At 39.2% G+C, this 12531-nt stretch overlaps 1 protein-coding gene across 1 annotated transcript; it reads left to right on the top strand.

Annotated features, from left to right (window-relative positions):
- The first annotated feature begins 7919 nt into the window (after nt 1-7919).
- Nucleotides 7920-10306, top strand: clec3ba (C-type lectin domain family 3, member Ba). The gene is made up of 3 exons (XM_029681573.2): nt 7920-8200; nt 8403-8501; nt 9609-10306. Exons 1-3 carry the CDS (start codon nt 8107-8109, stop codon nt 10007-10009), a joined length of 594 nt encoding a protein of 197 aa, XP_029537433.1. The 5' UTR covers nt 7920-8106; the 3' UTR covers nt 10010-10306.
- The last annotated feature ends 2225 nt before the right edge of the window (nt 10307-12531 follow it).

Below are 12531 nucleotides of genomic sequence, written 5' to 3'. Positions count from 1 at the left end.
AGATGGCTCCTTCGGTAACAGTGTCTTTCACCTCAGCAGTAGGCGTCTTGATACTTGAGGATAAGAGTAACTCACACGTGCATATAATACGTGTGAAATACAAAAACACACTCCAAAACACACTGTTGTTTCATTATCAGCTGGCCATATGTCAGCCAAACCATGTCCAGCTAGCTGAGAGGAACCAGATGAAATAAATAAATGAAAGGGTATTTTGGCAGCTAGGCCAAGCTTGTAGGTACCTACTGGTGGGAACATGATTGCAGGATGAGTGGGATGATATATGCCAAATTAGGCCACGTGACAACCAAACCAACACATGGAACCCCATGAAGAACGTAATGATACCACAAGAATATCACTTTTGAGAATGAAACACAAAGATCTAGAGATAGAGATGTCTAGAGATAATATCATATTATTCATATTTCACATTCATATTATATCGAAATGGAGTTACATTTCAAGATAGGAAACTGATATTGATATCTAAGATGATCAAATTTTCATCATGGTAAACTGAGATAAACTCATTCACTATTGCTAAATGGAGTATATGAATGGAGACATGTCATGACAGAATATCTCATGTTTAATAGAGGCCTCATCTGCAAAAAACATGAAGAGTTTCATACCAAAATTATATATGATTTACCATATATATGTCAGTAAATGAACTTTTATTGTTTATTGAAATTAAAAGAGATTGGTGTGTTTTTCACGATCTAATCATGGCATGGTGTGGTTCAATGACAGACATGTATTTGTTTAAAATCTATCACTTGAGGATTTCATTTCAGAGAGACAAATAGTCATGTTTTTTTTGCAAAATGCTATATATCCACCTCAACTCAGAGAAATAAGTAGTACTGCTCATTTTTACATAGTCAAATGTAATAAATAACTATGTTTTTTATACCCCCTTTTTTCTCCCCAATTGGTAGTAGTTACAGTCTTGTCTCATCGCTGCAACTCCCGTACGGACTCGGGAGAGGCGAAGGTCGAGAGCCATGCATCCTCCGAAATACAACCCAACCAAGCCATACTGCACATCCAACCCAGAGGCCAGCTGCACCAATGTGTCAGAGGAAACACCTGGCGACCTGGTCAGCATGCACCACAGGAGTCGCTAGGAGTCGCAAGGATAGCCCTGCCGGCCAAACCCAGATGACGCTGGGCAGCCGGTTACGGCCGGCTGCGACAGAGCCTGGGCTCGAACCCAGAATCTCTGGTGGCACAGCTAGCACTGCAATGCAGTGCCTTAGACCACTGTGCCACCCGGGGGGCCATAACTACATTTTTAATAAAGAAATGTACAAATTATACATTTGTGACAGCTACACTACATATACAAAAGTATGTGGCCATCCCTTGGAGTATGTGGCCATCCCTTGGCGTATGTGGCCATCCCTTGGAGTATGTGGCCATCCCTTGGCGTATGTGGCCATCACTTGGAGTATGTGGCCATCCCTTGGAGTATGTGGCCATCCCTTCAAGTTAATGGATTTGGCTGCTTCAGCCACACACGTTGCTGACAGGTGTATAAAATCGAGCACACAGCCATGCAATCTCCATATTCAAACATTGGCAGTAGAATGGCCATACTGAAGAACTCAGTGACTTTCAACGTGGCACCGTCATAGGATGCTACCTTTCCAACAAGTCAGTTCGTCAAATTTCTGCCCTGCTAGAGCTGCCCCGGTCAACTGTAAGCTTTTATTGTGAAGCGGAAACATCTAGGAGCAACAATGGCTCAGCCGCGAAGTGGTAGGCCACACAAGTGCTGAAGCATGTAGCGCGTAAAAATCGTCTGTCCTCGGTTGCAACACTTACTCCCGAGTTCCAAACGGCCTCTGGAAGCAACTGTTTGTCGGGAACTTCATAAAATGGGCAGCCGCCCACAAGCCTAAATCACCATGGGCAATGCCAAGCGATGGCTGGAGTGGTATAAAGCTCGCCGTCATTGGACACTGGAGCAGTGGAAACGCTTTCTCAGCAGTGATGAATCCCACTTCACCATCTGGCAGTCCGACGGACGAACCTAGGTTTAGCGGATACCAGGAGAATGCTACCTGCCCGAATGCATAGTGCCAAGTGTAAAGTTTGGTGGAGGAGGAATAGTGGTGTGGGGCTGTTTTTCATGGTTCGGGCTAGACCCCTTAGTTGCAGTTACATTTTTTATTATGGAGGGGTAGATCAACTTTAATATTGTGGATAGATTGCAGCTTCCGTCAATGTAATTGTCTGCGTCATTTCCAATCCCCCATATATTTTTATATATACAGTGGGGCAAAAAAGTATTTAGTCAGCCACCAATTGTGCAAGTTCTCCCACTTAAAAAGATGAGAGAGGCCTGTAATTTTCATCATAAGTACACTTCAACTATGACAGACAAAATGAGGGGGAAAAAATCCAGAAAATCACATTGTAGGATTTTTTATGAATTTATTTTCAAATTATGGTGGAAAATAAGTATTTGGTCAATAACAAAAGTTTATCTCAATACTTTGTTATACACCCTTTGTTGGCAATGACAGAGGTCAAACATTTTCTGTAAGTCTTCACAAGGTTTTCACACACTGATGCTGGTATTTTGGTCCATTCCTCCATGCAGATCTCCTCTAGAGCAGTGATGTTTTGGGGCTGTTGCTGGGCAACACAGACTTTCAACTCCCTCCAAAGATTTTCTATGGGGTTGAGATCTGGAGACTGGCTAGGCCACTCCAGGACCTTGAAATGCTTCTTACGAAGCCACTCCTTCGTTGGGATTATTGTCATGCTGAAAGACCCAGCCACGTTTCATCTTCAATGCCCTTGCTGATGGAAGGAGGTTTTCACTCAAAATCTCACGATACATGGTCCCATTCATTCTTTCCTTTACACGGATCAGTCGTCCTGGTCCCTTTGCAGAAAAACAGACCCAAAGCATGATGTTTCCACCCCCATGCTTCACAGTAGGCATGGTGTTCTTTGGATGCAACTCAGCATTCTTTGTCCTCCAAACACGACGAGTTGAGTTTTTACCAAAAAGTTATATTTTGGTTTCATCTGACCATATTGCATTCTCCCAATCTTCTTCTGGATCATCCAAATGCTCTCTAGCAAACTTCAGATGGGCCTGGACATGTACTGGCTTAAGCAGGGGGACACGTCTGGCACTGCAGGATTTGAGTCCCTGGCAGCGTAGTGTGTTACTGATGGTAGGCTTTGTTACTTTGGTCCCAGCTCTCTGCAGGTCATTCACTAGTGGTTCTGGGATTTTTGCTCACCGTTCTTGTGATCATTTTGACCCCACAGGGTGAGATCTTGCGTGGAGCCCCAGATCGAGGGAGATTATCAGTGGTCTTGTATGTCTTCCATTTCCTAATAATTGCTCCCACAGTTGATTTCTTCAAACCAAGCTGCTTACCTATTGCAGATTCAGTCTTCCCAGCCCGGTGCAGATCTACACTTTTGTTTCTGGTGTCCTTTGACAGCTCTTTGGTCTTGGCCATAGTGGAGTTTGGAGTGTGACTGTTTGAGGTTGTGGACAGGTGTCTTTTATACTGATAACAAGTTCAAACAGGTGCCATTAATACAGGTAACGAGTGGAGGACAGAGGAGCCTCTTAAAGAAGAAGTTACAGGTCTGTGAGAGCCAGAAATATTGCTTGTTTGTAGGTGACCAAATACTTATTTTCCACCATCATTTGCAAATAAATTCATTAAAAAATTCTAATTTTCTCTGTCATAGTTGAAGTGTACCTATGATGAAAATTACAGGCCTCTCTCGTCTTTTTAAGTGGGATAACTTGCACAATTGGTGGCTAACTAAATGCTTTTTTGCCCCACTGTATATGCCAATTATGTGATGATCCGACCGCATTCTGTCCCTTATCAACACTTTTTAAACTTTTGGTGCCAGAGAGAATGACATAAGAAAGTAATCAAGACGACTAGCTTGATTAATCCTCCTCCATGTATATCTCACTAGGTCAGGGTATTTAAGTCTCCATGCAGTATATCCACTAATTCCAATATATCCATGACATTCATGATTTCCTAAAGTGCCTGAGGGTGATAGTTTGTAGTGTGATTTCCTTTACGGTCCATAGAGGTATTTAAGACCGCATTAAAATCTCCCACCATAATAATAAAGTTAGTGTTGCTTGTAGAGTTGATAAATTCTTATATATATTTTCAAAGAAGCTTGGATCATCACTATTTAGACCGTATAGGTTGATAAGACATATCTGTTTATTGTATAACATGTTTAAAATATTCAATCTACCTTGATGATCTGTTTGGACAATTTGCATGTTTGGATCAAAATGACTGTTAATTAATACCATCACCCCTTTTGAATTTCTTTGCCCACGGGAGAAATATATTTTGTCCCCCCCAGTCCATTTTCCCAAAACTTCATCTAACATTGTTGAATGAGTTCCCTGTAAACAATAGATATTATATTCCTTCTCTTTTAGCCAGGTAAATACTGATAGCCGTTTCTTATTATCTGCTTAGCCATTACAATTCTGACTGGCTATACTTATTTCATCACTTACCATAATGAGACACAACTTTCAATTCTATTTATCAAAATATATGTTTGTAAACGTACCATCAAAAAGTAACATGATGATTGAGTGTCTATATAGCTGTACCATGATATTTGCATTGCTACTAAGTAAACCTCCAATTGTTCCCCACTATTCCACCAACTAAAAGCCATCCTCATCCCGAGTGGTGCTGTCATCCCAATGCCCGTCAGACCACCCCCGATCCCATAGCCCTGAAGAGAAAAAATGTGAACCGTTCCATCAATATAGGATCATACATAAATAAATTAGATGTATAATTCATTTAAAAAATGTAGTTCCCCATGATAGGACAATAAATAAATTAAATGTATATTTTATTTTAAAGATCGGTTTCGACCTTTCCTATTATGGTGAAAATATATATCATCTGGCCTAATAAATAAATAAATCAAATGAACAATTCATTATAAAAAGTATATTCAGCATCTGAACAACATTCAAAGCTCTCTCACAACCCCTGCACTCAAAAATAAACAGCAATAACATTTGTTCTAAGATAACTACCCACAAAAACCATTTCCTTTCTTCCCAATCAGCCACACTTCCCCAAACACCAAAAACAAACACCACACCATCCACCCTGACAACTAGAGACCTTCTGTTTACTGAGTTTTTATAAATTCACTATGTTAATTGAAAGACTGGTCATGAAGCTGGTTGTGTTCCAATTAGTTATATTTGAAGATACATTTTTGAAACATGATTCCATATTTCATTTTTGTGTGTCTTCATTTATTCTACAATCCATAACCAGGCTAGAAATGTGTGTTTCATTATTTTCAATCATCTATAAGAACTTTGTAATTTTTTCAAATAGCTCATGGTCAAATCAATGTTTTTGTGTTTACTTCTGAACAAAGACATTCCTTTATCAATTCTTTTATCGACGCACACTAACATTAGGAGAGCTATCTTCTTCTCCAGAATTCTCCATTTTTAATCTATTTTCCCCCCCAGATTGAAAATTGGATACAGAATTTACGCCGTCCTGTTTAATTTCCTCTGTGTTTTCTTCAGGCAACTGGTCATTCATGCAAATATTTTTATTTACTGTGCCATGAAAGTCTTTTAATCCCTAGGCTTTTTCCAGACATTATTTTATTTATCTTTAACCTTATAAATGATTTTATCAAATTTTGGAACAAGGAGTGATGGTTGCTGAATTTGGGCGTTGTAGATATTCCATAAAACATCTGCCCTTTCCAGCTCTGTTTACAACATTAACAATGTCTACACTGTGCACATGTTTGATGTTATTTTATTTAAAATTAAAATAAGTCTCACTTTTGTGGCCAGCGGTTTAGACATTAATGGCTGTGTGTTGAATTTAGAAGTGCTGTAACTGTTATACAAGGAACTCACTAACTTTACATTGTACAGAATTTCTTCAGTGTTGTCACATGAAAAGATATCCAAATATTTACAAAAAATTTCTCCTGAATACCTGCAAGTACCAGTATTCTCTGTGATGGATCTAGTCTGTATGTCATTCATATTAAGACAGCTTGGTCAACCACATCAGTCAAATGTGTTCAAATCCATTTACTGAAACAATGTTCATTCACCTTCAGTTTCAATCTTATTGACTTTTGTCCCTTTTAAAAAAATGTATCTTTAAAAAAATTTATATACGTCTTTCTCCAATTTGACAAAGTAAAAACAGGTTTTTCATCACTCATCTAAAATACTTGCCTTCATCTCTTTTATAACCCTAGTGATTACAGAGTCTTTCTCGATAAGTCTCTAAGAGCTTTCCACACCTGGATTGTAAAATAATTATTATTTTCTAAATTCTTCAAGCTCTGTCCCATTGGTTGTTGTCATTTATTGATTTTAACAGATTGGTTTTGGTCGAGACAACCATTTTCAAGTCTTCCTAGATTTTCAAGTAGATTTAAGAAAATTTATTAAATCATCTGTGTCTGTAGTTTTGAAGATATCACGTTTTCAGTTTTCCTTTAAATTTTGGTTCTCCATTACATTTATTTTTTATCCAAAACTGTAACTACCAATTGATGCAGCCACCACAAAATTGGGGAGAAAAATGGGTATTGGATTTGCCCCACTAACACTTTGTATTCTTGACAAAACGTATTCATATTACTTTAGTGCCTTGTTGCAAGAGGATGCATGTTTTGAATCATCTGACAGGCTTCAATTTTTACTATGTAATGTAGGATAGTATTGTGGAGTAACTAGAATGTTCATTTTCTGTTTTTTGTCATTAAAACTGAACACTATAAAAAAATAAACAAGAGAATAACTGAAACAGTCTTGATAACTATCAACATGTAAAAGAACACTAAACAGATATTCAATGTCTGCTTTTTTAATCTACCAGCACAACAAAAATCCTCCTGGTCTTTGTTGGTGTTTGAAATTCACTGCTCAACTGACCTACAGATAATTGTTTGTTGGAGTACCAATCAGAGACAAAAATAATGTTAAACACTATTATTGCACATAGCTGTCCATGATTGTGAGAACCAATTTATACCCCTGAACTTATTTTGGCTTGCCAAACAAAGAAATACAAAATTTCATGTTTTATTCATTTGAAAAAGGAACATAGAATGCCACCCAAATCACACCCCCAATGAACACATCTAAAATCTATTAATAAAAGAATCAAACCAAAATAGAGGCAGAAAAAGTCTAAGGTCAGGGTGTGATAGTTACCATTTAAGTTTTTGAAAAACCACAAATGAAAAAATATAAATAAACTCTTCTTATACTCCCCACAGCAATGAAAAAAATTTTGGCACAAGTTTGAAAATAAATTAAATACAAAAACAAACGCACACTCTTTTGTCATGGTGTAAGGCTGCCACATGTCAGCCAAACCTTTGTCCAGCTAGCTGAGAACAACCAGATGCAGGGTTTATGGAGCTCCCAATCCACCCAACACATAGACCATTGGAGCCCCTGGAACAAAGGAAACATACTCCCTGGACCTCAGCCAGTATTCTACTACAATTATAACAGATGTCTATAAAGAGTGCCCGAGTTTACTAATACAACTTTGTCACATTTTGTTATGGTAATAAATGCATAGGCTAACAGTTATAGGCCTAATGTTTATACAAGATTATACTAATGCTGCTTTGATCATTTAATTCTAATAGCCCGACAACTTGTTGTTCAATTTAGAATACAAGGTGCAGAGGGAAATACGTAGGCCAATGGTAAAATAGAAAATGGCCCTTAAATGTTTTATTATGGGAACCAAAAAGGAAACATATGGGTAACCTATGTTAACACATAGAGCTAATGTCACCCCCGCCTCAACAGGGTTAAAAAGTCATCAATGAACATCCTGCTCCACCTCTTGTCAAAAGAAAAAGGGAATAAAAGAACAAACGCCAGTTTGACATCTGTAAAACATTTGTTCTCTCAAAGTTGAGATTTCCTCTGTCAACTCCCAGAGTGCCGATTCTCGAAACATATTTTTCCTGGCTAGTAGTGGAAATATAAACAGTCGTTTACACATCATATCAGTGGCAATATAGGCTACTAAGATATACACCATGCATGTCAGTGGTGTGCATTTGTTGTTTTGCCTTCTCCTCGGGCAATCCACATTCCAACAGACCTCATCTGAGAAAAAGGGCGGAAAGAAAGGTAGGACACATATTTTATCTCTATGTGGAAATATATATATATTTTTAAATAAATGCTCAATATGTTTGAGTCAATGTTAGTTTATCATTTACTTTGGGTAGATAAGAGGTTGAGCACAATACTGCTCAACCATAAACCATCCTCTTTGGTACAGTTCTAGTTGTAAAACTTTGTTGATTCTTCTCCAATTTCTTCAACACAGATGCTGAAAATAATGCTGCCATTGAGGAGCTGAAGAAACAGATTGATAACATAGTGCTGGAGTTGAATCTATTGAAAGAGCAGCAAGCCTTGCAATCAGGTAAGGGACATGTTACTGTTGATATTGAAATTGTACTCTAATCTCAGTGAAGCATAGTGAAAATGCAAGTCACAAGTGATCTGGTTGTCCTAGTCTATTGTGGTGCCCTGAAGCGATCTTAGAGACCACTTCACATGACAGGGAGCACCTGTGCCCTGCAACTGGGAATGTATCGCATTGGTCAAGGTCAAGGGAAGTTGTTGAGTCTGCATTCAATTTGGGGTGTTGCCTTAACATGAATACTTAAAGTACTAACAGAAGGATATGTTATGTTCAAACAGTTGATCTAGATTATAAAGTATGCCTATAAAGTATGCATGTATTGATATGAACAGATCCTTCAGAAAGTATTCATACCCCTTGACTTGTTCCACGTTTTGTTGTGTTACAGCCTGAATTTGTTTGTTTGTTCTCATCCATCTTTCTACAATACCCCATAATGACAAAATGAAAACATGTTTTTAGAGATCTTATCACATTTATTGAAAATGAAATACAGGCATATCTCATTTACATCAGTATTCATACCCCTGAGTAAAACATGTTAGAATCACCTTTGGCAGCAATTACAGCTGTGAGTCTTTCTGGGTAAGTCTCTAATTAAAGTGCCACTGAACTGGATTCATTACCACCAACCCCGGACTGTCTTGTCTCATTACGCACACCTGGTTCCCATTCCCCCCTGATTAGTATGTGTATATATGTGCCCTCTGTTCCCCAGTGTCCTTGTCGGTTATTGTTACCATGTCCGTTGGTCTTGTGAGCACCTGTTCTGTTGTATCAGCTTCCATGCTACGTGTTGGACACTTGTTTTTCCGAGTCTCGTCCCGTGTATTATTTAGAGGTTTACACCTCGCTCTTTTGTTTGGGGCGAGAAAATTAAACCCCCTATTATGTCAATTCAGGCTGTAACACAACAAAATGTAGAACAAGTCAAGGGGTGTGAATACTTTCTGAAGGCACTGTATGGCAGTACAATACATATGAACGGATCTGAGAGCCACAGTCTCTGCCATTATCTTGTATTTTAATCCAATGTTTTCTGTGACGATGTTGTGGATATTGGGCTGTGAAAATAATCCAACTTTGATATAAACGTTCTTCCAGTTTGCCTGAAAGGCATCAAGATTATTGGCAAGTGTTACCTGGCCGACGCCGCTAAGAAGATCTACCACACAGCCTACGATGACTGCATTGCTAAAGGGGGCACAATCAGCACCCCTTTGACAGGGGACGACAACGATCAGCTTGCTGACTATGTCCGCCGGAGCATCGGCCCTGAGGAACACATATGGCTGGGCATCAATGACATGGTGACCGAGGGGGAATGGCTCGACCAGGCGGGCACCAACCTGCGCTTTAAGAACTGGGAGACTGACATTACCAACCAACCAGACGGTGGACGTACCCACAACTGTGCCATCCTTTCCACCACTGCCAATGGAAAGTGGTTTGATGAGAGCTGTCGTGCTGAGAAGGCGTCTGTCTGCGAGTTCAATATCGTCTGAGAGCCAACTACTTTTGTTCTGTTGTATCAGTCTTAACATCTACACTATATGGAAATATAATGCATGCACAATAATCTTTGTAATATCTGTATTATAACCTGTCTCAGCACTGAAATGTGGAACCAACATGATTAAAAGTAACCTATACTACACGAAAAAATCCATTGCTGCACTGTTTATACATGAATATTTTGTGTGTTTTATTAGGATCCCCAATGGCGACAGCTAGTCTTACAGGGGTCCGACAAAAAATGAAAAAGACATTACAGAAAAAATACTTTACAATTTACATGCATATAAAATATTAACATGTAGTGTGCGTGTGTGATTGCGTCTATCATTTACACATACATGTCAATGCATACACAACAAGTAGGTCACATGGGGGATAGGCGTTGTGTGGCGAGGTGTTGATTTATTAGGTTTTTTTAAAACTAGGTTTGCTGTTCACTTGTGCTATATGAGATGAAAGTGAGTTCCATGCAATCATGGCTCTGTATAATACTGTATGTTTCCTTGAATTTGTTCTTGACCTGGGGACTGTGAAAATAACCCTGGTGGCATGTCTGGTGGGGTAAGTGTGTGTGTAAGTTGGCTATGCAAACTAATTGGAATTTCCAGCACATGAATGTCACTTATGAAAACAAGAAGCGATGCAGTCCTTACTCAACACTTAGCCTAGAGAGACTGGCATGCATATGTAACAGTACTCTTCTTGCGTTGTGTACAATATCATCGACACGAGCTCCAACTTGTAGCACCAGTCATGGAGCTTTATTCTGATAGAAACAGCACAAAATTGCACATCATGCAATGCACAGCTCACCATCCACCTCTGCACGTGACGCACGCTGGTTTGGTGCTTGTTCACTGGGCAATGTAGTTAATAAAATAATATAACAATTTACAATATAATATTTTGAACAATGTCCCTGATAGAAACAGCACAAAATTGCACGTCATGCAATGCACAACTCATTATCCAACTCTGCACGTGACGCACTGTACAAAATATACAACCCCCCCCACCAGACACAGTAAGTTGCTAGCTAGTATTAGCTGGAATTCTCTACAACAAAATGCATAACAAATATGCACCAAAAAATGCTGCATCTTATGTGTGATTTTCGAATAACATTTACAAACCAATTGATATAAATTGTACATTTAAATCATCACTTTGCAACCAACAATTTACCGCTGGTTTGGTGCTTGTTCACTGGGACGATTCTAATGAAACATCCTCCCTCGTCAGCAAGCTACGCAAACCAGCCAATAAGATGCCATGTTGAGTAGGTGAAGGCAAGACAAAACTAAAACCAAAAACCCATTGGCTCAACAATACAGTGACAACGTGGAATCACCACTATAACCCTGTTACACATATTATTGATGTTAGCACTCTGATTACAATGAAGAGCAAATCTTTACAACCATTGAATCAATGTTTTGACCATGACTTTACTCTATTCTGTCTGCTCATCTTGCTGCCACACCATTAAGATTCAGCTGAGGTCCTAATTTTGCAGCAATGCTTTAGACCATATGACTGGGCAAAACTAATCAAGATAAGATAAAACTAGAGCCTGTTTTTAGGACTTGTTTTGTGGAGTCTTTCTTTTCTCTCCAAAACTCTTGGCGTCAAAAAATGACAGAGCATCTCTTTATCACGGAGGCCCTCCGCACTGCTACCTCTCCCCTCTGCTCTCATCTTTACAACCATTGAATCAATGTTTTGACCATGACAGTTTACAGTCTATGGTAACACTTCATTAATTTAGTCTGCTCATCTTGCTCAACAGCCACACCATTTGTTACCAGATTCAGCTGAGGTCTAGAACTTCTCGCCATCACGGTTGAATGATTTGAACCTTGGCGTGATCCTGAATACAATGCTCTTAGTTTAAGAGATGTTCAGGCCCAGTTTAGGCACTTGTCATCTCCCGTCTGGATTACCACTGGGCTTCCTAAAACTGCAACTCACAACTCTTTGTTTAGGGTTGCAGTTATTTCACTATAACGCCTATTGGGTTGAATCATCAGCATACATCGACGCTCAGGCTTTGTTTTTAATGCCAGTGGCAGGACATTGGTCAAAAATAAAAAAAGAGTAGCTGCCCTGCGATAGACCACCACACTTTGCACGTTTAACATTAGAGTAGCTTCCATTAAATAATGCCCTCTCTGTTCTATTAGATAGCTCTGAATCCACGATATGGCAGAGGTTGAAAAGCCATAACACGTACGTTTTTTTCAGGTAACAGGTTATGGTCAATCATATCAAAGGCTGCACTGAAATCTAACAGTACAGCTCCCACAATCTTCTTAATATCAATTTCTTTCAATCGATCATCAGTCACTTGTGTCAGTGCAGTAAATGTTGAGCCCCCTTCTCTATACGCGTGCTGAAAGTCTATTGTTAATTTGTGTACATAGAAACTTGCTAAGAGCTGGCAGCAAGCTGACACAGTAGGCTGTTAGAACCAGTAAAGGCAACTTTACCGTTCTTGGGTAGCAGAATG

This window comes from Oncorhynchus nerka, linkage group LG14 (genome assembly GCF_034236695.1).
Source record: "Oncorhynchus nerka isolate Pitt River linkage group LG14, Oner_Uvic_2.0, whole genome shotgun sequence".
Classification (NCBI taxonomy): domain Eukaryota; kingdom Metazoa; phylum Chordata; class Actinopteri; order Salmoniformes; family Salmonidae; genus Oncorhynchus; species Oncorhynchus nerka.
The sequence above is the reverse complement of the archived record's forward strand: the minus strand, read 5'-3'. Positions and strand labels throughout refer to the sequence as shown.